Source organism: Pagrus major, chromosome 2 (assembly GCF_040436345.1).
Source record: "Pagrus major chromosome 2, Pma_NU_1.0".
Taxonomy (NCBI): Eukaryota; Metazoa; Chordata; class Actinopteri; order Spariformes; family Sparidae; genus Pagrus; species Pagrus major.
The window spans coordinates 417,501-444,638 of NC_133216.1; the positions used below are offsets into that span (position 1 = coordinate 417,501).

General features: G+C 48.3%; 4 protein-coding genes, 1 long non-coding RNA gene and 2 other non-coding genes across 9 annotated transcripts in view; 3 read left to right on the top strand and 4 right to left on the bottom strand.

Annotated features, from left to right (window-relative positions):
- LOC141013456 (uncharacterized) overlaps positions 1-3,476 on the bottom strand; it is a 4,360-nt gene extending 884 nt beyond the window's left edge. The window contains exons 1-6 of one of the 3 annotated variants that reach the window (XM_073487208.1): positions 2,711-2,769; positions 2,010-2,219; positions 965-1,561; positions 807-883; positions 489-728; positions 1-115 (exon numbers count right to left, since the gene is read on the bottom strand). The exon at positions 1-115 is cut by the window's left edge and continues 884 nt beyond it. In XM_073487208.1, coding sequence (XP_073343309.1) covers positions 1-115; positions 489-728; positions 807-883; positions 965-1,561; positions 2,010-2,214 — 1,234 coding nt within the window. In that variant the 5' untranslated portion in view covers positions 2,215-2,219; positions 2,711-2,769. Of the gene's footprint in view, positions 116-488; positions 729-806; positions 884-964; positions 1,562-2,009; positions 2,379-2,710; positions 2,770-3,197 lie in introns of those variants that run through there. The other 2 variants (XM_073487216.1, XM_073487200.1) reach the window with 2 other exon arrangements.
- Positions 2,912-6,029, top strand: LOC141013475 (dual specificity protein phosphatase 14). The gene is made up of 3 exons (XM_073487228.1): positions 2,912-2,978; positions 4,596-4,912; positions 5,033-6,029. The coding sequence occupies exons 2-3, from the start codon at positions 4,602-4,604 to the stop codon at positions 5,259-5,261; spliced, it is 540 nt and encodes a 179-aa protein (XP_073343329.1). The 5' UTR covers positions 2,912-2,978; positions 4,596-4,601; the 3' UTR covers positions 5,262-6,029.
- trnal-cag (transfer RNA leucine (anticodon CAG)) lies at positions 3,540-3,622 on the top strand. The gene has a single exon. It is a non-coding gene; the product is annotated as a tRNA-Leu (tRNA).
- On the bottom strand, positions 5,628-9,107 carry polr2d (RNA polymerase II subunit D). The gene is made up of 4 exons (XM_073487238.1): positions 8,780-9,107; positions 7,974-8,154; positions 7,789-7,884; positions 5,628-5,859 (listed from the first exon to the last, which is right to left on the bottom strand). The coding sequence occupies exons 1-4, from the start codon at positions 8,856-8,858 to the stop codon at positions 5,781-5,783; spliced, it is 435 nt and encodes a 144-aa protein (XP_073343339.1). The 5' UTR covers positions 8,859-9,107; the 3' UTR covers positions 5,628-5,780.
- A 551-nt stretch (positions 9,108-9,658) lies between these two features.
- Positions 9,659-9,730, bottom strand: trnag-ucc (transfer RNA glycine (anticodon UCC)). Its single transcript has one exon. It is a non-coding gene; the product is annotated as a tRNA-Gly (tRNA).
- A 4,129-nt stretch (positions 9,731-13,859) lies between these two features.
- Positions 13,860-17,146, top strand: LOC141009431 (uncharacterized). The gene is made up of 3 exons (XR_012180139.1): positions 13,860-13,951; positions 15,706-15,915; positions 17,043-17,146. It is a non-coding gene; the product is annotated as an uncharacterized lncRNA (long non-coding RNA).
- Positions 17,147-19,531: 2,385 nt separating this feature from the next.
- On the bottom strand, positions 19,532-20,461 carry or60a1 (odorant receptor, family 60, subfamily A, member 1). The gene has a single exon (XM_073484717.1). It carries the CDS (start codon positions 20,459-20,461, stop codon positions 19,532-19,534), a length of 930 nt encoding a protein of 309 aa, XP_073340818.1.
- Positions 20,462-27,138: the final 6,677 nt, after the last annotated feature.

The window sequence follows — 27,138 nt, forward strand, 5'->3', positions numbered from 1 at the left end:
CCGTCTCCTTCAGAGTGAAGACAACGAGGTCGGCCTGCTGCAGCCCTGTCACCGCCAGCTGGACCTGGATCTGTGTGAAGTAACTGTGAGACGTCTTCAGACTGTAGACCGGAGCCTTGGACAGAGGGGACAGAGAGGACGTTAGAAACACGGAGAGGATATTAGAGACAAGAAGTGAGGACGATAGAGACAAGAAGAGATAAGATTAGAGATAAGAGGAGAGGACAATAAAGAAGAGGAGAGGACCACTGACAATGGAGGACAGGAAGAAAGTGGGCTGGACAAGAGGACAAGGTGAAGACAGACACACCAGATATCAAGGACATTGGCTGTGTCCCAATTCAGGGGCTGCATCCTTCGAAGGACGCATTTGAAGGCTAGACCGTCCCATTTAACAACGGTGGACGCGGCTTTCGAAGGATGCAGCCCCTGAATTGGGACACAGCCATTGACAACAAGCAGTGGACAGACAGTTGTGGATGTTTTACCCGTCCGTCCTGCTCCTGTATCTGCAGACAGAAGGCGGGGTCGTCCCTGCAGGCGTCCTCCACCCGCCTGTGTCTGTGTTTGTAGGGACACTTCACCTCCAGGCAGAGCAGCCATTGGCCGGTCCGGCTGTCCTTCACGATGCCATCAGGACTCGCAGCCAACCAGGGCCGCCGAGAGTCGATGAAGAGACCGCAGTCCTGAACCGAGACCGAGTGACCGGACTGAGCGCTCTTCAGTCTCTGCAAGATGACATCATCATCATCAATATGTTAATGAGGTCTGATATTAATATGACACACCTGTCCACTCTGACCCACCTGATACCTGCGGACCACCTCGGCCTCCATGTCGACCCCCCAGCTCATGGCTCTGGTCTGGACTCTGGGCCGCTCACCTGTTGATTAATAATGACGGTGATCGTTAGTTTAAACCTGAAGACCAGAACCACTTCAGGTGTGTCAGGGGCGTGGCCTACCTGTGACAGCAGCCAGGTAAGAGGTGGGTGGGGTCTCGCTCTTGCCATTGACGAAGCGACAGTGAGCGATGCTGTGAGCCACCGAGGCCGTGATCCGGTTCTTCCTCCAGGTGAACCAGTTCTGATTGGTTCTCTGTCCACGTGTCAGAACCTCCACGTCCTCCACAACACACCCGTCCACCTGGACCCCCAGACCCAGAGGAATCTGATCCGGTGTGGGAGGGGCTCTGTCAGGGTCCTGACCCGGTGTTTGTGGAGGATCTGGATCTGAAGCAGGTCTCTGAACTGGTTTCTGAGCGCTCCGTTTCTGTTTCTGTCCTCCACCAGGACGCGGTCTCACAACAGGAAGTGGATCATCCTGAGCCGTCTGCTCCTGGACTGCCTGACTGTCAGTCTGAGGGGGGCACACACGAGCAGGTCTGCTCTTCTGGTTTTGACTGGTTCTGGTCTTGGCTCGTGCCCCCTCTGCAGGTGTCTGGATCTGGATGGTCGGATGGTATTGGACCTTCGGGATGATGATGGTGTTCTGGGCCTGACCCATCGCAGGTGCTGTCAAGGTGGACTGGTCTCTGTTCTGATTCTGCGGCTTCATGTTGTCTACATCAGAACAAGAACCAGAACAGAAACTGGTTTATGGATCGGGATCATTTAAGACTTTTCAAAAACAGAATCAAATTTCACATTTTAACAAAGTGAACATTCAGTCTGATGACGCCCCCTGCTGGTGACGCTCTATGATCTATTGGTTGTGAGGACATTTATTGTGAAAAACTGTAAAATGGCGGCTGGTTTATTTCAGCCTCAGTCTGAATCAGGACTGAACAGCTGAGACTGTTGAGACTGATTCATAGACCATCTTTGTTTCTGACGATTAAACACTTCCCACCAAACTCAGTTCAGAAAGTGTCAGATTTAAGAAATCCTCACTATCGTGTTTTAAGTCAACTCAACCTGAAGCCTTTGTAACGCGAGCCGGAGGCCCAGTACTTCAGAATAAAACACAGGAAACATCTTAAACACTGCGACAGAACCAAGGGTTACACACTCCTCTGCTCCTGGACTGCCTTCTTGTCTGTCTGAGGGGGGCGCACAGGAGCAGGTCTGCCCTTCTGGTTTTTACTGGTTCCGGTTTTGGCTCGTGCTCCACCTGCAGGTGTCTGGATCTGGATGGTTGGGTGGTATCGGACCTTCGGGATGATGACAGCTGCTGGCGAGCTGAGCTGGTCTCTGTTCTGATTCTGCATTTTCATGTCGTCTACATCAGAACCAGAACAGAAACTGGTTTATGGATCAGGATTCTAAAAAATTAAGATATTAAAACTTTTTTCAACCAGTCGGGATGATAAAGACAATCTGTTTACAGAGCGTTGGACTTTAGACTTGGACCTGGAGATGCATCAGATGTGTGGACACTACAGACGACAGACTGTAACAGCAGGTCTGAGGTCAGGTACAGGAGGATTTCAGAAGTAAGATCACAGCAGTAAAGAGAAAATACTTCAGATTATTACATCAGACAATTTGGTTGTGATGACTTTTAATGTGAAAAAGTGCAAAATGGCGGCCGGAAGTGGTGGCCGACTGTTCTTTTTAAGCCTCAATCTAAATCAGGACTGAACAGCTGAGACCATAGACATATATATAGACGATCTCTGAATGCTGGGACGAGTAAAAACTTCCCACCAAACTCAGTTCAGAAAGTGTCAGATTTAGAAGCTCCTCAGCCGGTGGGCTCAGCAGACTCACCAGCTGAGCTGCTGGGACATTTATCGGACTGTCAGGAGACCATCTTGTGTTCGGCATCAACTCTGTCGAGCAGCACCGCGTGTTTACAGTAAAAGTTCTGGTGTTACAGCTCGGTGTCGTCTGTAACCAGCCCGACGGAGCGCAGCCGGGCGGTGACTGAGTGAGTCAGCCCGACCCGGAGCCTTTACTTTAGGCCGAACACCTGAGCGGAACCTCTCCTCACAGGAAATACCTGAACTACTGTGATATAACCGAGAAACACGCACGGGTGAGCACGGAAGTATTAAAGTGTGAAAGTTTTGAATGAAGTTTGGTGTAAACCTGTCGGGGCAGCTTGGCTCCCGCATAAATGGCGAGTTTTTAGTTTTTATGTGTAGTTATTATTAGTTATCTAGTTACTAACTGTTGTAATGAGATACTGTGACGTCCTGCAGCAACTAACGACATGTACAGGTGAGTTTATCCGTCTAGAAACAGCAGATCTTACCTGCGTGAAGTCTGTGGAGAGGAAGTGAGTCTGTTTAACTGTGACTCATTATCATATGACACAGTGCGTGTGTGCGTGCGTGTGTGTGTGTGTGAGAGAGAGAGAGAGAGAGAGAGAGAGAGAGAGAGAGAGAGAGAGAGAGAGAGAGGACGTGTCTGAACTGGTCTGTGAACAGACTCTTTTGATCCTTTGAGACTCGCTGCTTTTGTAGTTTTAATTTAACTACATATCTTTGATCCAGTGAGCCGCCATGTTGGATCGAAACAGCAGATTAGAGCAGCTTTTAAGCCGCTTCTCATCAGACAGATGGATAAATACGGTCAGCGGCGGGTCCGGGCACGTGTCAGGATGGCCGAGCGGTCTAAGGCGCTGCGTTCAGGTCGCAGTCTCCCCTGGAGGCGTGGGTTCGAATCCCACTTCTGACAGAACCTTTTACCACCGACACCGCGTGACAGAGACACATCGTACTTCCACTACATTTATTTTAAAACTGAAGTTACTATACAGGTTAGTAATCCAATTTCAACAAACACGTCATCAATCAGATTAAACTGAGTTGATTTCTGGTCATGAATTCATAAATTACTCAGAGACATGAAGTTATTAAATGAGCTCCGTCTTTATCAGCTGCAACATTAAACACATCAGTACTCTTTAAACTTTTGATTTGTAATTGTAAATGCAGTACTTTAACGTGTAACAGAGTATTTCTACTCTCAGGACTTCTTCACAGCTCTGGACCTGTGAGTTCATTTGTTTTTCAGCTTTTAAGCAGTCGTTTAAATTAAAACAGAACAGGAAGGCAGAGTGTCCAAAAACATCCAGGATGAAGTTCAGTAGATCTCCATAAATATTAAACATTAGCTGGGTCACGATAATAATAATAATAATAGTAATAATAATAATCAATGTATTCATTCTGATACTTCTGAATCTCTGCTGAACGATGGAGCAGCCTATCAGAATTCACCTGAAATAGTAACAATACGTTTCTCTGATATTGAAATGAAATGTTTTAGAATAAACTGTTATTTACTTATTTATTTCAGCAAACTGTAGAAGTAAATAAATAAAGAAGAAACATTACATTTTGACTTTTACTCATTAAAGTAGAAAAACATGAGCTCGTCAGATAATTAAAGGAAATGTGTTTGTGTTCTGTTTATTTCTCTGATGTGAAATAACTGAGACCTGAACTCACCTGTCGACACTTTGATCAACAGAAAAGCCATCGACTCTTTTAATAATCAAATAATTGTTGAGTCAGTTTTCTGGGTCAGTTCTCTGACAGCGTCTTCAGGAGTCGGACATCTTGAATCTGGCTTCTCTGCTTCACCTGAAGGGTCTGTGGGGAAGTGGCCCTCGGTCCTGTCTCACAGGTGCTTTCCCTCCCTGCAGCAGGTGATGTCTGTGTCTCAGGTGTGTCCCGGTCTGTACCTCAGTGGTCTGGACTCGGCTCTGAACCTCAGCGTCCTGTCCAGCAGGAACATCACACTCATCGTTAACGCCTGCGGCGTGGAGGACGTGTCGTACCCTCAGCTGGACGGCCTGCAGGTCCTCCACGTCCCCGTCCAGGACCAGCCTCATGCCCCCCTCAGGTACTACTTCGACCCAGTGGCAGAACGGGTCCACAAGAACCAGACGGGAAGCACGCTGGTCCACTGCAGCGCCGGCAGGAGCCGATCCCCAGCTCTGATCATGGCCTACCTGATGAGGTGAACAGCACCTTCACCTGGGAGTCTCTGATTGGTCCTCTGCAGCAGGCCAGTCCAGTAATATCTTGTTGTTGACGTGTTCTGATGGTCCTGGATCTGATCTATTCTCTGTGTTCACAGATTCTCAGGGCTGAGCCTCCGTCGGGCTCATGAAGTGGTTCTGGAGCAGCGACCGTTCATTCGACTCAACGCAGGATTCTGGAGGCAGCTGATGGACTACGAGAGGACTCTGTTCAGCAGGAACACGGTGAGGATGGTGAGGACGTCCAGCGGAGTCCTGCCTGAGGTTCTGCAGGACTCTGAGGACACAAACATCCCTGCAGCAGCAGCGTACTGCGTCAACATGTGACGGACTCAACAGACCGATGAGAACACCACTGAAGAACCGGTTTCTTAAAGGACCAGTTCACTCAGGTAGTGATGAGTGGAGATGGGTCGGACACACGACAGTTTATCAGTTGAAGTTTGTTAGACTCGATTAACATTTAGTCTTCATTGTTCTGTTGGTCCGTCCCTCAGTCCGGTCTGACTTCCTGTCTCTGGCTCAGTGCTTTCAAAATAGTTTCATGTTTCTGCTGCTCGCTGTAGTTTGAATCAAACAAACAGGAAGTCGAGAAGTTGTCGGGACTATTTTCAGCAGCGGATGAATCCACACGTATCAGAGTTGGTTCAGAGACGAAGTTTGTTTCTAACGTGACAGAATCAAATCGAGACGTTTTAAAAAAGACAAATCAAAATTTATTGTGACGTGAACAGGACACACTGTGATGTCATCAGATCACATGATCAGGATCGATCAGTTCAGTTCAGTCGCCTGGACAGAAAGAAAACATGAAAACTGGTCTGAGCAGAGGACCCGGTCCTGGTCTCAGTACTGGAAGCTTCTCTTGGTCTGGATGTCGTCGAGGATCTGCTGCAGCTCCTCGTCCTCGAACCGGCCCTCCAGACTGAACACGCACACACACACACGCACACACACACGCACACACACACACACACGCGCGCGCGCACACACACACACACACACACACACACACACACACACACACACGTCAGAGAGATTCAGCTGTTTGTTTCATGAAACATGTTAAATTAAATAAATGATCATCCAAATACAGTCACTGCAGTCGTGTTGTGATATGGTCTAGGTGTGATGTGGACCAGGTGTGATGTGGTCCAGGTGCGATGTGGACCAGGTGCGATGTGGTCTAGGTGTGATGTGGACCAGGTGCGATGTGGACCAGGTGCGATGTGGTCCAGGTGCGATGTGGGTCAGGTGCGATGTGGTCCAGGTGCGATGTGGGTCAGGTGTGATGTGGACCAGGTGTGATGTGGTCCAGGTGCGATGTGGGTCAGGTGTGATGTGGGTCAGGTGTGATGTGGGTCAGGTGTGATGTGGGTCAGGTGTGATGTGGTCTAGGTGTGATGTGGGTCAGGTGTGATGTGGTCTAGGTGTGATGTGGACCAGGTGTAATGTGGACCAGGTGTGATGTGGGTCAGGTGTGATGTGGACCAGGTGTGATGTGGTCCAGGTGTGATGTGGGTCAGGTGTGATGTGGTCCAGGTGTGATGTGGACCAGGTGTGATGTGGACCAGGTGCGATGTGGTCCAGGTGCGATGTGGGTCAGGTGTGATGTGGTCCAGGTGTGATGTGGGTCAGGTGTGATGTGGGTCAGGTGTGATGTGGTCTAGGTGTGATGTGGGTCAGGTGTGATGTGGTCTAGGTGTGATGTGGACCAGGTGTGATGTGGACCAGGTGTGATGTGGGTCAGGTGTGATGTGGACCAGGTGTGATGTGGTCCAGGTGTGATGTGGGTCAGGTGTGATGTGGTCCAGGTGTGATGTGGACCAGGTGTGATGTGGGTCAGGTGTGATGTGGACCAGGTGTGATGTGGTCCAGGTGTGATGTGGGTCAGGTGTGATGTGGTCTAGGTGTGATGTGGGTCAGGTGTGATGTGGACCAGGTGCGATGTGGTCCAGGTGCGATGTGGACCAGGTGCGATGTGGTCTAGGTGTGATGTGGACCAGGTGTGATGTGGACCAGGTGCGATGTGGTCCAGGTGCGATGTGGGTCAGGTGTGATGTGGTCCAGGTGCGATGTGGGTCAGGTGTGATGTGGACCAGGTGTGATGTGGTCCAGGTGCGATGTGGGTCAGGTGTGATGTGGTCCAGGTGTGATGTGGGTCAGGTGTGATGTGGGTCAGGTGTGATGTGGTCTAGGTGTGATGTGGTCTAGGTGTGATGTGGACCAGGTGTGATGTGGACCAGGTGTGATGTGGGTCAGGTGTGATGTGGGTCAGGTGTGATGTGGACCAGGTGTGATGTGGTCCAGGTGTGATGTGGGTCAGGTGTGATGTGGTCCAGGTGTGATGTGGACCAGGTGTGATGTGGACCAGGTGTGATGTGGTCCAGGTGCGATGTGGGTCAGGTGTGATGTGGGTCAGGTGTGATGTGGGTCAGGTGTGATGTGGGTCAGGTGTGATGTGGTCTAGGTGTGATGTGGGTCAGGTGTGATGTGGTCTAGGTGTGATGTGGACCAGGTGTGATGTGGACCAGGTGTGATGTGGGTCAGGTGTGATGTGGACCAGGTGTGATGTGGTCCAGGTGTGATGTGGGTCAGGTGTGATGTGGTCCAGGTGTGATGTGGACCAGGTGTGATGTGGGTCAGGTGTGATGTGGACCAGGTGTGATGTGGTCCAGGTGTGATGTGGGTCAGGTGTGATGTGGACCAGGTGTGATGTGGACCAGGTGTGATGTGGGTCAGGTGTGATGTGGACCAGGTGTGATGTGGACCAGGTGTGATGTGGTCCAGGTGTGATGTGGACCAGGTGTGATGTGGGTCAGGTGTGATGTGATCCAGGTGTGATCAGACTCACCTGGGGATCAGGGCTTTGGCCTCTTCGGCAGCTTCAGGACACAGATTTGCTAAACTGGCCAACTCGAACTTGTGGAGCTTCTTCTGCAGGAGGAGACTGAGGAGAGAGAGGAAGGGGGACCAGTCAGATCCGGATCAGACCGCAGAGACTCTAACAGAACCAGGCGGTTCTAGGTGACCTCTGACCTGCGGACAGCTGTGATGGTCTCTCGGTTCTTGAAGCGGCTGAATCGGGCCGTGTAGTTCAGAGTCTTCATGAAGACCTCCGACAGCTCCTGCTCGTCCTCTGCGCTCTCGTTCTGCTGCTTCCGGTGCTCCAGCAGCATGTGGACCTCCGAGTTCAGCAGCGTCTCTGCGTTCTCAAACTCTGAGGCAACGCAGACAGACAGGGAGAGAGACAGACAGGGAGGGAGGGAGACAGACAGACAGGGAGGGAGACAGACAGACAGGGAGGGAGACAGACAGACAGGGAGGGGGAGAGAGACAGGGAGAGGAGACAGACAGACAGAGACAGACAGACAGGGAGGGAGACAGACAGACAGGGAGGGAGACAGACAGGGAGGGAGAGAGACAGACAGACAGGGAGGGAGAGAGACAGGGAGGGAGACAGACAGACAGACAGGGAGGGAGAGAGACAGGGAGGGAGAGAGACAGACAGACAGGGAGGGACAGAGACAGGGAGGGAGACAGACAGACAGAGACAGACAGACAGGGAGGGAGACAGACAGACAGACAGGGAGGGAGAGAGAGACAGGGAGAGGAGACAGACAGACAGGGAGGGAGGGAGACAGACAGGGAGGGAGGGAGACAGACAGGGAGGGAGGGACAGAGACAGACAGACAGGGAGAGGAGACCAGGTAAACAACGTTAGTTTCATTCATGAGGACGCACAGCGTGACGTTACGGAGTGGACGTGATGACGTGACCACAAAAGCGTCTGTGCTGATTAAAAGCTTCACATTAGCTCATTAATAACCGTGATGATGTCAGACCTTTAGGAAACAGCAGCTGTGACGCGTCCTCTTCGACATCACCGACGTGCGGAGGAGCCGCGCCGCCTCCACCCGCCATGACACACGACCGAGCCGGCTAACAGCTAACAGCTAACAGCTAACAGCTAACGGCTAACAGCTAACAGCCAGCGAGCACCGGAGGAGGCACAAAATGTCGGACAGTAACAGCAGCCTGTGTGCAGGCGACACAGAGCGGCGGGCTGAGGAGGAGCAGTGAGGAGGAGCTGTGAGGAGGAGCAGTGAGGAGGAGCAGTGAAGCTGCTGCCGTCTGAATAACGGACACAAAGTATCAGCGCCACAACACAAAGAGTCACTTCCGGGTCGGAAACAATCACTTCCGCTCTGTACTTACTTCTTTCAGAATAAAAGCAGGTGGACAGTACGTTCAGAGTTCACTTATTATTTCTTTGGTGTAGTTTTATCACTATTTTACGGAAGTAAAAGATCTGAACCAAAACACAATTATTTTTAGATATTTTTCACAGTCATCACTTTTAAACTTTATTTGAGTTCAATATAACATTAAAATGTGTTGTGTGTTTGGTGTGGTTCTGTATTGTTTGTGTAATATACTGTTCTTGTTCTCTTTGCATATAACATTTGCCAGTTGGAGGGTGAAAGTAGACTACAGGATGGATTCAGTCCAGTTAAACTCTTCATGTTTTACAGGCTATCTGATATCAAGTTGTTACTTTTTCTTCCTGAAACTAATCCCATGATATTGTTATGTTATATAACGGTTACAAAAGATACTGTCTGTAAGTAATTAATCTATGTTTAATGAGTCAACTCGGTAAAAGTGTTGTTTCAGGGAAACAGAACAGAGGGATCGTTACATGTCACGGCCCTGAAAAGATTTGCGTTGGCCGGGAATCGAACCCGGGTCAACTGCTTGGAAGGCAGCTATGCTAACCACTATACCACCAACGCTTACACGTTCTGGTAGGAGAGCTGGAGTGGAGCGTGTGAGATGATGAGCACAGTCGCTCCGTTAACTCTGTTATCTGGTCCTGAACCTCCTCCAGAGGTGTCAGAGGTAGAGTCAGAGGTAGAGTCAGAGGTAGAGTCAGAGGTAGTGTCAGAGGTAGAGTCAGAGGTAGAGTCAGAGGTAGAGTCAGAGGTAGAGTCAGAGGTAGAGTCAGAGGTAGTGTCAGAGGTAGAGTCAGAGGAAGTATCAGAGGTAGAGTCAGAGGTAGAGTCAGAGGTAGAGTCAGAGGTAGAGTCAGAGGTAGAGTCAGAGGTAGTGTCAGAGGTAGAGTCAGAGGAAGTATCAGAGGTAGAGTCAGAGGTAGAGTCAGAGGTATCAGAGGTAGAGTCAGAGGTAGAGTCAGAGGTAGTGTCAGAGGTAGAGTCAGAGGTAGAGTCAGAGGTAGAGTCAGAGGTAGTATCAGAGGTAGTGTCAGAGGTAGAGTCAGAGGTAGAGTCAGAGGTATCAGAGGTAGAGTCAGAGGTAGAGTCAGAGGTAGTATCAGAGGTATCAGAGGTAGAGTCAGAGGTAGTATCAGAGGTAGAGTCAGAGGTAGAGTCAGAGGTAGAGTCAGAGGTAGTATCAGAGGTAGAGTCAGAGGTAGAGTCAGAGGTAGAGTCAGAGGTAGAGTCAGAGGTAGAGTCAGAGGTAGTGTCAGAGGTAGAGTCAGAGGAAGTATCAGAGGTAGAGTCAGAGGTAGAGTCAGAGGTATCAGAGGTAGAGTCAGAGGTAGAGTCAGAGGTAGTGTCAGAGGTAGAGTCAGAGGTAGAGTCAGAGGTAGAGTCAGAGGTAGTATCAGAGGTAGTGTCAGAGGTAGAGTCAGAGGTAGAGTCAGAGGTATCAGAGGTAGAGTCAGAGGTAGAGTCAGAGGTAGTATCAGAGGTATCAGAGGTAGAGTCAGAGGTAGTATCAGAGGTAGAGTCAGAGGTAGAGTCAGAGGTAGAGTCAGAGGTAGAGTCAGAGGTAGTATCAGAGGTAGAGTCAGAGGTAGAGTCAGAGGTAGAGTCAGAGGTAGAGTCAGAGGTAGTATCAGAGGTAGTGTCAGAGGTAGAGTCAGAGGTAGTATCAGAGGTAGAGTCAGAGGTAGAGTCAGAGGTAGAGTCAGAGGTAGAGTCAGAGGTAGAGTCAGAGGTAGAGTCAGAGGTAGTGTCAGAGGTAGAGTCAGAGGAAGTATCAGAGGTAGAGTCAGAGGTAGAGTCAGAGGTAGAGTCAGAGGTAGAGTCAGAGGTAGAGTCAGAGGTAGTGTCAGAGGTAGAGTCAGAGGAAGTATCAGAGGTAGAGTCAGAGGTAGAGCCAGAGGTATCAGAGGTAGAGTCAGAGGTAGAGTCAGAGGTAGTGTCAGAGGTAGAGTCAGAGGTAGAGTCAGAGGTAGAGTCAGAGGTAGAGTCAGAGGTAGTATCAGAGGTAGTGTCAGAGGTAGAGTCAGAGGTAGAGTCAGAGGTATCAGAGGTAGAGTCAGAGGTAGAGTCAGAGGTAGTATCAGAGGTATCAGAGGTAGAGTCAGAGGTAGTATCAGAGGTAGAGTCAGAGGTAGAGTCAGAGGTAGAGTCAGAGGTAGAGTCAGAGGTAGAGTCAGAGGTAGAGTCAGAGGTAGTGTCAGAGGTAGAGTCAGAGGAAGTATCAGAGGTAGAGTCAGAGGTAGAGTCAGAGGTATCAGAGGTAGAGTCAGAGGTAGAGTCAGAGGTAGTGTCAGAGGTAGAGTCAGAGGTAGAGTCAGAGGTAGAGTCAGAGGTAGTATCAGAGGTAGTGTCAGAGGTAGAGTCAGAGGTAGAGTCAGAGGTATCAGAGGTAGAGTCAGAGGTAGAGTCAGAGGTAGTATCAGAGGTATCAGAGGTAGAGTCAGAGGTAGTATCAGAGGTAGAGTCAGAGGTAGAGTCAGAGGTAGAGTCAGAGGTAGAGTCAGAGGTAGAGTCAGAGGTAGAGTCAGAGGTAGAGTCAGAGGTAGTATCAGAGGTAGTGTCAGAGGTAGAGTCAGAGGTAGTATCAGAGGTAGAGTCAGAGGTAGAGTCAGAGGTAGAGTCAGAGGTAGAGTCAGAGGTAGAGTCAGAGGTAGAGTCAGAGGTAGAGTCAGAGGAAGTATCAGAGGTAGAGTCAGAGGTAGAGTCAGAGGTAGAGTCAGAGGTAGAGTCAGAGGTAGAGTCAGAGGTAGTGTCAGAGGTAGAGTCAGAGGAAGTATCAGAGGTAGAGTCAGAGGTAGAGTCAGAGGTAGAGTCAGAGGTAGTGTCAGAGGTAGAGTCAGAGGTAGAGTCAGAGGTAGAGTCAGAGGTAGTATCAGAGGTAGTGTCAGAGGTAGAGTCAGAGGTAGAGTCAGAGGTAGAGTCAGAGGTAGAGTCAGAGGTAGAGTCAGAGGTAGTGTCAGAGGTAGTGTCAGAGGTAGTGTCAGAGGTAGAGTCAGAGGTAGAGTCAGAGGTAGAGTCAGAGGTAGAGTCAGAGGTAGTATCAGAGGTATCAGAGGTAGAGTCAGAGGTAGTGTCAGAGGTAGAGTCAGAGGTAGAGTCAGAGGAAGTATCAGAGGTATCAGAGGTAGAGTCAGAGGTAGTATCAGAGGTAGAGTCAGAGGTAGAGTCAGAGGTAGAGTCAGAGGTAGTGTCAGAGGTAGAGTCAGAGGTAGAGTCAGAGGTAGAGTCAGAGGTAGAGTCAGAGGTAGAGTCAGAGGTAGGTAGGTAGAGGAGGACGACCAGAGGAGGACGTTCACTGTACAGATTTTAAGCCTACTGACTGAGGCAAAGTGATTGTGTTGTGATTTGCAGCTGTATAAATAAAGTTGATCTGATTTGATCAGAAGCTTGTGGATGCAGATCTAAAGCAGCTGACTGAGGTGAAAATGACATTTAACCAAAGATTATATTCACTGTACGTATATTTATGGTCCATGTTCAGAAGACCGATAATAAATGAAATGATTGAACCAAACTTCACGAATGATTTAATGACATCACAGAAACATGAGAGCTGAAGGAATCAACAGTCTGACATGATGGACATGTTGTGATTCATGTGGTTTATATGTGACCAGGTAAAGTATTAATAATCAATATATCTCTGTACTGTAGCAGATGTTCAGCTGTTGTTTGAGTCACAGATGCAGATAATAAACTGGACTAATGAGCTTTTAATGAAGCTGCAGCTCCCTCTGGTGGACACTTCATGTCTCTGACTCCAGTTAACATGAGTCTGTTCAGAAACATTCACACCTGTTCTTACAGGTACTGTTCTTTACTGTAACTGATCATTATCATTATTATTAAATCAACTGGAACCATCAGACAGCAGCATTTCAAACACTGATCAACTATTTTCAACTACTAAGTTTAAGCAGATTTTCACTGAAGTCCTCAGAGGGAGTGAGACAGGCAGGCAGACAGGCAGACAGACAGGCAGGCAGGCAGGCAGACAGACAGACAGGCAGGCAGACAGACGGGCAGGCAGACAGGCAGACAGACAGGCAGACAGACAGGCAGACAGACAGGCAGGCAGACAGACAGACAGACGGGCAGGCAGACAGACAGGCAGGCAGACAGACGGGCAGGCAGACAGACAGGCAGACAGACAGACAGACGGGCAGGCAGACAGACAGGCAGGCAGGCAGACAGGCAGGCAGGCAGGCAGACAGGCAGACAGACAGGCAGGCAGACAGACAGGCAGGCAGGCAGGCAGGCAGACAGACAGACAGACAGACAGGCAGGCAGACAGACAGGCAGACAGCTGTACACCAATCATGGACTGGCACTTTGATGTTCTTCTCTGATTGGCCGGTTCACAGGAAGTCCCGCCCCTCTGACAGCTGCGTAACTTTGTTAATTAGATGTTTTTTTCTCAACATTAAAATCGAAATGACAGATTTCACTGAGGAGTCGTCAGCTCAGTTACCTGAATTGTAACAAGGCAAGTAATCAGATTACAGTTACTTCTCTGAAGTGTGCAGCAGTGAAGGACTGAAGGGAAGATGCAACAAATGTTTATATAATTAATATTCACGTGCTTAATGAGGACTCATCATGCGTTTCTCAATCATCTTGTCTCGTCCATCAGCATGTTGTTAATGTGTGCTGCTGTCTGTGTACTGACTGAACACTGCTCTCTCCCAGGGACCCTGAACTCCTCACCAGCTCCATGTGAAGCTAACGTGAGCGCCATTTTGTCTGAGTTTGACCCCTGACGACCTCCTGATGGCGTCTGTCCAGGTAACGCACCTGTCCTTCATCCAGATCCTCACAGACAGTCACAGTTACAGACTGTCGGCAACGAGCTGTTCACAAACTTCCAGCAGTTTTTAGATTATTTTCTTTTCTTGCTGTTTGTTGAGATGTGAGCTGAAACTGTGCGCAAGCTAACCTTAGCTAGCTGTTCTATGCTAGCTGTTCTATGCTAGCTGGAGTCAGGAGGACATAATGAACGTTAACAGTTTAATCAGCTGTTTCCAGTAAAACACAGGTGAATGATGTTTGGATGAGACTGGACGCTTGTAGTTCATCCTCTTGTTATTTAACACCTCGGCCTCACGCTCTTTGTAACTGCTGTTATGTTGTGAATCTTCATAAAACAATAATTTATCTGACCTGTTTTTTGCCACAAATTATGGACCGACATAAGAGTCGGGTTCTAATTTAAAATGTCACATTTAATTTAAAGCTGTCTGTCTGTCTGTCTGTCTGTGTGTCTGTGTGTCTGTCTGTCTGTCTGCCAGATGTCCAATAGTTGATGTAATTGTCTTTTTCTTTGCTATAATTTGGCGGGGCCGGATTGTGTGAGGGCGGTCTTGGTGCCCGGTGCTGTTGGAGCTGAGCCTCTGGACCAGCTGGCTGAGGGGACTCCTGTCTTCTCTCCTCTTGGCATTGTAGGGCTTTGTAGTGGTAGGAGCCGGGCTCGCTGGCTTTGAGGTGTTGGTAGAATTTTATAGCTCTTTTTTGGATCCAACAGGGGAAATTGGCCTAATTCAGCTCTGCATCCGTTGTTGGGGGAGTTCCTGTGGACTTTGAGGATGCTTTGCAGATCTCTGTGTGCAGCTTTCCATTGGGTGTTTGTCCCATTTTTCAAAGTCTTGGTTGATGAGAGGGCCCCACACTTCACTGCCGCACAATAAGATTGGTTCAGTTATGGATTGAAATATTCTGATCCAGATTTTGACAGGTACGTCTGTTTGAGGGTTTTTTATAGTCCAGAAAGCTCTTCTGCTCTTGTCTCGGAGATCTTTAATGGCCAGATGGAAATTTCCCGTCGATGTGATGTTTAGTCCTAAATATGTGTAGCTGTGTGTGTGTTCTGTGTCCGTAGAGTCCAGGTGGAACCGGTGTTGGTTTGTCTGACTCTTAGGTCGTTTCTGGAAGACCATGACTTTTGTCTTTTCCAGGTTAACGGTCAGGGCCCAGGTCTGACAGAACTTCTGCTGGTGATCTAGTTGTTTTGTAGAGCCTCCCTTGATGGAGCGAGCAGTATTAGGTCATCTGCAGATAGTAAGCATTTGACTTCTCTGTCAGAGAGGGTGAGACCAGGGATATCGGACTCTTCCAGGGATTTGGCCAATTCCTGGATGTAGATGTTAAACAGGGTGGGGCTCAGACTGCAGCCCTGCTTCACTCCTCTACTTTGGGGGAAGAAGTCTGTTTCCATGATTCCCATTTTTACAGCGCGTTTATTATTTATGTACATTGTCTTGATGATATCGTAGGTTTTTCCTCCAATACCTTTTTCTAGTAGTTTCAGGAACAGACCATGATGCCAAGTTGAGTCGAATGCTTTCTTGAAATCTACAAAACAAGAGAAGATCGTGTTTTTGTGCTGGTGGACGTGTTTCTGGACGAGGGTGTGGAGGGTGTAGATGTGGAGTTAGTGGCTAGTTAACGTTAGCGGTGATGACGTCATCATTACCGATGATTTCTTGAACTTGGTGAAAACTCTGCAGGTCAAATCACAAACGTGTTCACTTCCTGTGTTTCAGAGTACGGTGGACAGGATTGGTCAGCGGGGACTCTGATGTGTGATGTCATCATGTTTACAGTTTCTGTAATGAGCCCCGACGGAGCTCCTGTCTTCATCAACACATCTGTGTGGACACTTGGACACTGGAGACTCCAACCAGCTTCACTAACGGGCCAATTAACACGCTCTGCTGCAGGGAATCATGGGAGGACGCTCTGCTGTCGCCAAGGTAACTGAACAGGGCAGCTTCAGGCCTTCGGGTGTTTGTGCTCCCGGGTGGTTCTGATAGAAGTTTAGTAGTAGAAGTTTCTTTAAGCTCAATAAATGTCCATGTGGACTCAAACAGTCTAACAGGACAAAATAAGGAAGTTATTTGAGTTTGTTGAGCCAAAAGGTCAAAGGTCAACTTCACTGTGACATCATAATGTTCTGCAAAAACTCCTCTCAGGCCCTTTTTAATCCGTAACTCAAGACCATATTTCACATTTGGTCTGGGCCAGGCGTTAAAACAACAGCAGTGTGATCGGGCACAGGCACATCACCAATACCAAAAACAAAATGGCTCCAGTCGGCCCGACCGCCGGCCCAGGTACGACTCATAATCCTCTGCACCAGCTCAGATTCTGATTCTGATTCTGATTCTGTGCTGTCGGCAGAGCGTTTCACAAACCAACCGTTAACATGAGCACGAGCGCTGACGGACAGGAAACTGAATAAAAACCAGCTGGTCAGCTCAAAGTATTTTTATATATTTGTGTGTTACATGATTCAAACCTGTGTGCTTCGATAAAGTGGTTCATTAAAATGAAAGAAAAAGGTTAAATCAACCTTTTTTCACCTGGTCTTTGAAAATAATAAAAAAAATAGGACAGGTGATTAAAAATGATCAATAACTATCAGTATGGACCGATATGAAACTTCACTGCAGCCGTATCGGGTCAGATACTGAGCTGTGAAGCTTCAGAACCTGAACACACGCAGGCAGCAGCAGCCTGACAGCAGCTCGGTGGTTGGACTGATGTGGATCTGCGGCTGATGGTTGTGGCACCATGTTGATGAATGAACGTTCACACTTTGTGTCACAGTTCAGTCTGAAGTCATCTGCTGGTTCACCAGTTGATTAAAACGTTGATTAATCCAGTGTGGAAGCCGATACAGGTTTCTTTTCAACCGATACTAACAACTGATGACAACATTTTATTTGTTTACGTTTTTGTGTTCTAAAATGTAGTTTACGTGCACTGAGGGTATAAAAGGCTCAGGTGTGATGAGTAAGGTGAATGACTTAATATTAAAGCTGTGATAATGATTTCAGACTTCACTTGTTCTTTTGAAATAAACACTTTGACCCGTCAGCTGTATTAAATACTGAGTACAGAAAGAAAGAGGCTTGTAGAACGTCTGCAGAGAGCCACCCGGCTGCAGAGAGCCACCCGGCTGCAGAGAGCCACCCGTCTGCAGAGAGCCGCCCGGCTGCAGAGAGCCGCCCGGCTGCAGAGAGCCGCCCGTCTGCAGAGAGCCGCCCGGCTGCAGAGAGCCGCCCGGCTGCAGAGAGCCGCCCGGCTGCAGAGAGCCGCCCGTCTGCAGAGAGCCGCCCGGCTGCAGAGAGCCGCCCGGCTGCAGAGAGCCGCCCGGCTGCAGAGAGCCGCCCGGCTGCAGAGAGCCGCCCGTCTGCAGAGAGCCACCCGGCTGCAGAGAGCCACCCGGCTGCAGAGAGCCGCCCGTCTGCAGAGAGCCGCCCGTCTGCAGAGAGCCGCCCGGCTGCAGAGAGCCACCCGTCTGCAGAGAGCCACCTGTCTGCAGAGAGCCGCCCGTCTGCAGAGAGCCACCCGGCTGCAGAGAGCCACTGGTCTCAGAGAGCCACCTGTCTGCAGAGAGCCACCTGTCTGCAGAGAGCCACCTGGCTGCAGAGAGCCACCTGACTGCAGAGCCTGTGAGCAAGGAGACTGCGAGATTCCCCACAAACGCACGACATTTGGGAGGAACGTGTTGTCTGTTGTGGGGGGAAAGTTGGACCAGTCTTCCCTTCTCCATAAGAGAATGCCCACATACCCTGCTGTTAAAGGAAAACTAAAACAGTGGCTGGAATCAAATCAAAAGTGCGACCACTAGTTGGACTTGTGAACACTACTTTTTATTGTTACATCCTGTCTCGGTTCGGTATCCCTCCTACTGCATAATATATTGTGTTGTATGTGTTGTCTTTTCTATTTGTATTTTATCTATTTATTTGTAGTCTCTTCTGTTTTGTATCTCTTCTATTTATTTACTAGGGACTACGGATGCAAATTAGCAGCCTTGTTATAATCTGGCATGTTTGCAACGATATTTAAAACATTAATGTGCATTGTCCCTATTCAAATAAAGCAAATAAAAACCTGCTGTAACAGGGAATTATCAGCTTTAATTTCATTATCAGAATAATAAATGATAATTAAAATGTCTTGTTATCAGGCTGATTATCTTGCATCCCTATTATCCAGTGTTTCCCAATATTTCTGTCCTCAGGGTGGGTTAGGGTCACAAGCAGAGTAACTTTGTTTTCTGCCTCCAAATTGAAATCACAGAGCGTCACAGAGAGTCACAGAGAGTCACAGAAAGTCACAGAGAGTCACAGAGAGTCTGAGAGAGTCTGAGAGAGTCAGAGAGTCGGAGAGAGTCAGAGAGAGTCAGAGAGAGTCAGAGAGTCGGAGAGAGTCAGAGAGAGTCAGAGAGAGTCAGAGAGTCAGAGAGAGTCGGAGAGAGTCAGAGAGAGTCAGAGAGAGTCAGAGAGTCGGAGAGAGTCGGAGAGAGTCGGAGAGAGTCAGAGAGAGTCAGAGAGTCAGAGAGTCGGAGAGAGTCAGAGAGAGTCGGAGAGAGTCAGAGAGAGTCAGAGAGAGTCAGAGAGAGTCAGAGAGTCGGAGAGAGTCAGAGAGAGTCAGAGAGAGTCAGAGAGTCAGAGAGAGTCGGAGAGAGTCAGAGAGAGTCAGAGAGTCGGAGAGAGTCGGAGAGAGTCTGAGAGAGTCTGAGAGAGTCAGAGAGTCGGAGAGAGTCAGAGAGAGTCAGAGAGAGTCAGAGAGTCGGAGAGAGTCGGAGAGAGTCAGAGAGAGTCAGAGAGAGTCAGAGAGTCAGAGAGTCGGAGAGAGTCAGAGAGAGTCGGAGAGAGTCAGAGAGAGTCAGAGAGTCGGTGAGAGTCAGAGAGAGTCAGAGAGAGTCGGAGAGAGTCGGAGAGAGTCGGAGAGAGTCGGAGAGAGTCGGAGAGAGTCGGAGAGAGTCGGAGAGTCGGAGAGTCGGAGAGTCGGAGAGAGTCGGAGAGTCGGAGAGAGTCGGAGAGAGTCGGAGAGAGTCAGAGAGAGTCTTAGAGTTGGTGAGAGTCAGAGAGAGTCTGAGAGTCGGTGAGAGTCGATGAGAGTCTGAGAAGGAGACCAAACATGAATCAAACTCATAAACACCTCGTCTGAGTCTCGTCATGTAACAGGAGCAGTTGCAGCTCACCTGCAGGCTGATTCTTGCTTTAAAAGATTCAGACGAGAAAATAAATAAATAACAGTGTCTTGACATTCCTGTAGTTTAAAGCTTCTGACAGCTGGGAAACATCAGTTTATAGCCTTTCAGAAGAGACTGAAAACATCGGTACTGTACTCTCTCACTGGTATTATGCCCTCTGTGTCCTGATGCAGCACTGAGAAGTCTGAAACATTCAGCGGTTATGAAACACAGAACAAAGACGACGCAAACATCAGAAGAAGATTCCCCACATTCACCAACCAATCATCAGTGTGTTTTATTGGTCGTGAGCTTTAGGGAAAGTCAGTGAAGTGAGAATTACATCAAAACAGAATAAACCTGTAGATTCATATCTCAGCTCACAGATGTATATTTTTCTCCATCAGTTTGTTTATACTTTGTCGAATCTCTTGCATTTTAATACCATAAATTATGGGATGCAGCAGAGGAGGGATGACAAAAAAATTCAGACTTGTAAAAATATTGACTGTTTTTGGAACTTGATGACTTACACGATTATAAATAAAACCAGAGAAAGAGGCTATGGAGAAATTAATAAACGTCACCAAGTGAGGGGTGCACGTCTGCAGCGCCTTCCACTGAGACTGCTTCGAGGGCTTTAGGATCACTGTGAAAATATGAACATATGACAGAATGACTAGAACAAAAGGGAAGATGATGAGACACATGATGCAGCACAGACCGTACACACTGATCACAGTCGTCTTTGTACAAGAAAGGTTTGCAATCACTAAACTGTCACAAAAAAGTTTGTTGACGGTGTGTCTGCACAGTGTGAGTCTGGACGTCAGATACACCTGGATGGCTGAGGACAAGCTCAGGATGGAATAAACCAGCAGCAGCATCAGTTTGACTTTAGCCGGGGTCATGATGGAGTGGTACAGCAGAGGTTTACAGATAGAAACGTACCGATCGTAGGCCATCAGCGCTAACAGACAAAACATACAGCTGCCATACACGTTGGTTAAAAACACTTGTGTTAAACATCCTTCCAGAGAAGTCTCCTGCTGGCTCACTGTGAGGTGTTTGATGATGCTTGGACACACAGATGAACTGCCAATTACTCCGCTCACAGACAGATTGACCAACAATATGTACATCGGCTTGTGAAGGCGAGATTCAACACAAATAACCAGAATGAGGAAAAGATTGATACACAAACTTGAAATGTAAAGGACAGATATGCAGATGACCAGTGCAGAGTTATAAACACCAAGAGAGCTGTAGACTGTAAAGGTGATGGGGACGGTGGACTGAGAGCTGTTCATACTGAAACATGAAAAATAACAAACGTCAGACAACAGTGATTTCAAATATTTCAGGAAGCTTTCACCTTTCTACCGCCTGGACTGATGAGTACAGATCAGGTGTGGTTAGACAACAATGATAACTGAGTGTTTGATATCAGCCCATCACTTCCTCCTCCTCCTCCTCCTCCTCCTCCTCCTCCTCTGAATGAATGAATGAATGAATGAATGAATGAATGAATGAACTCCACTAGAAGTGCCTCTGATATTCATGTCTGCTTCTTCCTCTGGGCCCCTGATGTCAGAATATCCTGAGCTGAGCAGTCGCAGGAGGGGACAGATTATTATTATCATCATTATCAGGCTGATATTCATTTTTCAGATTAATTGTGATTTTTCTGTCAGAACTGATTACATTTTTTACATTTTTACATAACATTTCCTCTCACACCATGTCCTGCCCACAACACTATCTGATTGGTTACAGGTCATAATTATTAGCCTATAAACCCTGAGTAATCTGAATCTGCAAAGTAACTAGTAACTAAAGTTATCAAATAAATGTGGTGGAGAGGAAGTATGAAGTAGCAGAGGTTGGAAATACTCAAGTAAAGTACCTGAACATTGTACTTAATTACAGTACGTAATTAAAAACAGTGAGGAAATGGACGGCTGAGACACAGCTGGAGTTACAGGCCTGCTTTCACTGCACTGACTGGAGTGTTTCTGACCGTCTGCACAAACAACAACAACGATAAACAATAGCCCTTTTCACACAGAGACGCCGCATTATCGCCACAGCGGCGGTTCGCCAATTCTCCGCTGTTGTTTGTTCACACAGAACCAAACAGCTCCGGCGTAAAGACGCAGCAGTGTGTAATTCACACAGAAAGCCGGCGCTGCGGCTCCAAAAGAGGCGTGACGGTGCACGTCATGGTGACGACGGTGCGCGTCATGATGACGACGGTGCGCGTCATGATGACGACGGTGCGCGTCATGATGACGACGGTGCACGTCATCATGACGGTGCACGTCATCATGACGGTGCACGTCATGATGACGACGGTACACGTCATGGTGATGACGTCTGTGTGTTCCTTTTTCAATGTGTTTCCCCCGGTGTCCTCCTGTTGATCTAAACATGTACCTGCTGACTGTTTATAATCATATGATGCTGTTATAATGTGTTGTGATGAGATCCTGACTAGGGCTGAACGATATGGACAAAATTTCATTTCTCGATATATTATTGATATTCATGGCAGATATCTCGATGTCGATACGGTACGATGTGACTACGGGTTCGGTGAAAACCAAGCATTTTTCAGAAAAATAAAAACATCATAATACAAAAGAATGTGGAAAGTACAATTTTATTGATAAGAACTCACTGCCAGTCATCAACATTAACATAAAGTCACCAATAAATAAATGTGTATATGTTATATAAATAAATATATGTTATAGCGTCTGTAATGTCTTTATGTCTGGTGGACGTCGACTCATACGGTGTAACGCTCCTGAACGCATCAGCAATCAAACTTTGCTTGGGCTTCTTTCGGGATGACTGAGAAGTCCCCGGTGTTTCTCTCATTGCAATACACTCTTCGTGCAGCACACGATGGTGTTGTTTCAGGTGGTGAAACATGTTTGTTGTGCTACCTTGCTTCGTTGCAATTTTCGCCAAGCACGACCTGCACAACACCTCGCTCTGGTTTACATCATCCTTTTTAAATCCAAAATACCTCCAAATAATGGAGGATGATTTATGTTTTGGCACCAAATCAGATTCTGCACCGCCACTGGCCGCATTATCTTCTGCACTTAAGTCACTTTTCCTTCTTTCTTTTTAATTTCCCTGCTGTGTATGTAGCGTGTGTGTGCGTCTCCGTCTCCGTCTCCCTCACTCCCGCCCTCGTATGTTTGTCATTGGTTGGCTTCAGCTGTCGATCCACAGCAAGCATGAAATAAGGTTTGTGGTTGGTTGGCCTTAGCGGTGCATTCAAGGGCAATCGTAAAAATGACGTTTGTTGTGACTGCCAGAGCTGTACATGCAGGGCGAGTGGGGGAAGGGGGGGATCTATATTGTTTATATCGTTGCTTTTTCGATATTAATATCTTGAATGTTCATATCTAGATATAGATACGATAACGATATATCGTTCAGCCCTAATCCTGACCCACCAAACATCCTGGAAAGTGACAAAGTTACGTTTTTCGCTCTAAATTACATAATTACATAATCAACATCAGTAAACAGGAAGCTGTCTGACTCTTTCACTCGCGGGGAGGGAGGCTGTCTTTTTTCACACTTGGTGAGTTAAAGTTTTTTGCTGGGGACAGACGCTGTTTTTTGGCCAGAAATGTGATGAAGAGTCGGTTGGACAGACACTTCTCCACGTATATCTGCAGTATTTTTTTCCTCATATAAGTTGCCAAAGACACTACTAGTTACTACGTTACTGTTGTTTGGTCCTGTAACGTTGCTTTGTGGGACATTTCTCTTTATTGTGTTGAGTGAAGGATCTGTTTAGTTATCACACAGTGAACACCATCAGATCGACACGTCCTCGCTCCGTGCCGTGGGTTTATCCGTTCACATTGTTTCAGTTCGCCAATACTGCGCCTCTAATACTACCTCTGGTACTACCTCTGACTCTACCTCTGACTCTACCTCTGACACTACCTCTGACACTACCTCTGACTCTACCTCTGATACTACCTCTGGTACTACCTCTGACTCTACCTCTGACTCTACCTCTGACTCTACCTCTGACACTACCTCTGACTCTACCTCTGACACTACCTCTGACTCTACCTCTGACTCTACCTCTGATACTACCTCTGGTACTACCTCTGACTCTACCTCTGACTCTACCTCTGACACTACCTCTGACTCTACCTCTGACTCTACCTCTGACACTACCTCTGACTCTACCTCTGACTCTACCTCTGACTCTACCTCTGACACTACCTCTGATACTACCTCTGACTCTACCTCTGACACTACCTCTGACACTACCTCTGACTCTACCTCTGATACTACCTCTGATACTACCTCTGATACTACCTCTGACTCTACCTCTGACACTACCTCTGACACTACCTCTGACACTACCTCTGGTACTACCTCTGATACTACCTCTGACTCTACCTCTGATACTACCTCTGGTACTACCTCTGACTCTACCTCTGACTCTACCTCTGACACTACCTCTGATACTACCTCTGACTCTACCTCTGACACTACCTCTGACACTACCTCTGACTCTACCTCTGATACTACCTCTGGTACTACCTCTGACTCTACCTCTGACTCTACCTCTGACACTACCTCTGACTCTACCTCTGACTCTACCTCTGATACTACCTCTGATACTACCTCTGACTCTACCTCTGACACTACCTCTGACACTACCTCTGACTCTACCTCTGATACTACCTCTGATACTACCTCTGATACTACCTCTGATACTACCTCTGACTCTACCTCTGACACTACCTCTGACACTACCTCTGACTCTACCTCTGACTCTACCTCTGACACTACCTCTGACTCTACCTCTGATACTACCTCTGACTCTACCTCTGATACTACCTCTGACTCTACCTCTGACACTACCTCTGACACTACCTCTGACACTACCTCTGACTCTACCTCTGATACTACCTCTGACTCTACCTCTGATACTACCTCTGATACTACCTCTGACTCTACCTCTGACTCTACCTCTGACACTACCTCTGACTCTACCTCTGACTCTACCTCTGACACTACCTCTGACTCTACCTCTGACTCTACCTCTGACTCTACCTCTGACTCTACCTCTGACTCTACCTCTGATACTACCTCTGACACTACCTCTGACTCTACCTCTGACACTACCTCTGACACTACCTCTGACTCTACCTCTGACTCTACCTCTGACTCTACCTCTGATACTACCTCTGATCCTACCTCTGACTCTACCTCTGACACTACCTCTGATACTACCTCTGATACTACCTCTGACACTACCTCTGACTCTACCTCTGATACTACCTCTGACACTACCTCTGACACTACCTCTGACTCTACCTCTGACTCTACCTCTGACTCTACCTCTGATACTACCTCTGATCCTACCTCTGACTCTACCTCTGACACTACCTCTGATACTACCTCTGATACTACCTCTGACACTACCTCTGACTCTACCTCTGATACTACCTCTGACTCTACCTCTGACTCTACCTCTGACTCTACCTCTGACTCTACCTCTGACACTACCTCTGATACCTACGGAGGCGGATCAGAGGCGCAGCGAAATTTCACCCTTCGCCGCATCTGAGACTGTAGTGTGAGTCTCTGAGACTGCAGTGTGGATGGGGCTCCTGGTTTACACCTAAACTCAGTCAGCTGTGTCAGGCCAAGGAGGAGGCCTACAGTAGTGTGGACCGGGCCCTGTACCAGCAGGAGGCCTACAGTAGTGTGGACCGGGCCCTGTACCAGCAGGAGGTCTACAGTAGTGTGGACCGGGTCCTGTACCAGCAGGAGGTCTACAGTAGTGTGGATGGGGCCCTGTACCAGCAGGAGGCCTATAGTAGTGTGGACCGGGCCCTGTACCAGCAGGAGGCCTTCAGTGGTGTGGACAAGGCCCTGTACCAGCAGGAGGCCTATAGTAGTGTGGACTGGGCCCTGTACCAGCAGGAGGCCTTCAGTAGTGTGGACCGGGCCCTGTACCAGCAGGAGGCCTTCAGTAGTGTGGACCGGGCCCTGTACCAGCAGGAGGCCTTCAGTAGTGTGGACAAGGCTCTGTACCAGCAGGAGGCCTATAGTAGTGTGGACCGGGCCCTGTACCAGCAGGAGGTCTACAGTAGTGTGGATGGGGCCCTGTACCAGCAGGAGGCCTATAGTAGTGTGGACCGGGCCCTGTACCAGCAGGAGGCCTTTAGTAGTGTGGACAAGGCCCTGTACTAGCAGGAGGCCTATAGTAGTGTGGACTGGGCCCTGTACCAGCAGGAGGCCTTCAGTAGTGTGGACCGGGCCCTGTACCAGCAGGAGGCCTTCAGTAGTGTGGACAAGGCTCTGTACCAGCAGGAGGCCTATAGTAGTGTGGGCCGGGCCCTGTACCAGCAGGAGGTCTACAGTAGTGGGGACCGGGCCCTGTACCAGCAGGAGGTCTACAGTGGTGTGGACAAGGCTCTGTACCAGCAGGAGGTCTACAGTAGTGTGGACCGGGCCCTGTACCAGCAGGAGGTCTACAGTAGTGTGGATGGGGCCCTGTACCAGCAGGAGGCCTATAGTAGTGTGGACCGGGCCCTGTACCAGCAGGAGGCCTACAGTAGTGTGGACCAGGCCCTGTACCAGCAGGAGGCCTTCAGTAGTGTGGACCAGGCCCTGTACCAGCAGGAGGCCTTCAGTAGTGTGGACAAGGCCCTGTACCAGCAGGAGGCCTATAGTAGTGGGGACCGGGCCCTGTACCAGCAGGAGGTCTACAGTGGTGTGGACAAGGCTCTGTACCAGCAGGAGGTCTACAGTAGTGTGGACCGGGCCCTGTACCAGCAGGAGGTCTACAGTAGTGTGGATGGGGCCCTGTACCAGCAGGAGGCCTATAGTAGTGTGGACCAGGCCCTGTACCAGCAGGAGGTCTACAGTAGTGTGGACCGGGCCCTGTACCAGCAGGAGGTCTACAGTAGTGTGGACCAGGCCCTGTACCAGCAGGAGGTCTACAGTAGTGTGGACCAGGCCCTGTACCAGCAGGAGGTCTACAGTAGTGTGGACCGGGCCCTGTACGGTGTGTCCCCCTCCTGCCTGAGAGTCTCTGCTGACCAACTGGCCTCCATCTTCACCCAGATCTTCCTCCGATCTCTGGAGCCATCTCTGTTAGCTCCTGCTTCAAACACTCCACCATCATCCCGGTCCCCAAGAAACCCTCCATATTATATTAATCATATATTTGAATGTATGACAGAATTTAACTACTTTTATAATTTGTTATGGTTCATTAACTTACATAACCGCTGAGCTTAGGTTGTATAGACTTCGGGGATTTGAAGATACTCCAGAAAAAAGACCAATGTCAGCACTGTCAGCCCGCCTGCAGTTCTACACTACTGAGTTCAAAGCATTGCTGCAGTTGTTGTGTAGTTGTTGTGCAGTTGTACTTGTTGTGTAGTTGTGCAGGAGGACTAGTTCTCAGACAAACAAAGGTCAACACGTTGAGGTCGTCTTTGTTTCCTGCTGTTGGAGATGAATCTGACAGCTCAGCAGAAAGAAACAAAACGTTGTTCAGCTGCTTATTTTCTTCGTCTCTTCGTCAGAGCAAACAAAGACTTTAGTTTCCTGGATCTCTGCAGGCAGCTGCACTCAACAACAATATAAACCATGACCTTTGTCAACAAAACTTAAAAGAATAATTACCTGAATCAAATCCAAAGATTAAAATGACATTAAAATGAATCACTTGTACATAATGTTCTGATGACTAACAGCTTCAACCTGAAGTGTAGTTTTTGAACATAATGAAGGTAAAGTAAGTGTGTTGTGTGACTGAAGTGAGGCAGATGAAGTAGCTTGAACTAAAACAACAGAAAGGATTCTGTGAAGACTCAGAGAGCTGTGTAGTGTTGACTTCAGGAGACGTCACAACACTAACTTGTAGATCTTTGATTTCAAAAGAGAAATGAATGGATAGAAAAGAAGTCAGTTGTTTGAT

Bases quoted from the DNA above. Each gene is read 5' to 3' on its own strand.
- LOC141013475 (XM_073487228.1), top strand. From the start codon at position 4,602: ATGTCTGTGTCTCAGGTGTGTCCCGGTCTGTACCTCAGTGGTCTGGAC. The intron at 4,913-5,032 runs GTGAACAGCACC...CTGTGTTCACAG, and splicing joins ATCATGGCCTACCTGATGAG to ATTCTCAGGGCTGAGCCTCC.
- polr2d (XM_073487238.1), bottom strand. From the start codon at position 8,858: ATGGCGGGTGGAGGCGGCGCGGCTCCTCCGCACGTCGGTGATGTCGAA. The intron at 8,155-8,779 runs GTCTGACATCAT...GCGTTGCCTCAG, and splicing joins ACAGCTGCTGTTTCCTAAAG to AGTTTGAGAACGCAGAGACG. The intron at 5,860-7,788 runs GTGAGTCTGATC...GTGCGTGTTCAG, and splicing joins GCCAAAGCCCTGATCCCCAG to TCTGGAGGGCCGGTTCGAGG.
- or60a1 (XM_073484717.1), bottom strand. From the start codon at position 20,461: ATGAACAGCTCTCAGTCCACCGTCCCCATCACCTTTACAGTCTACAGC.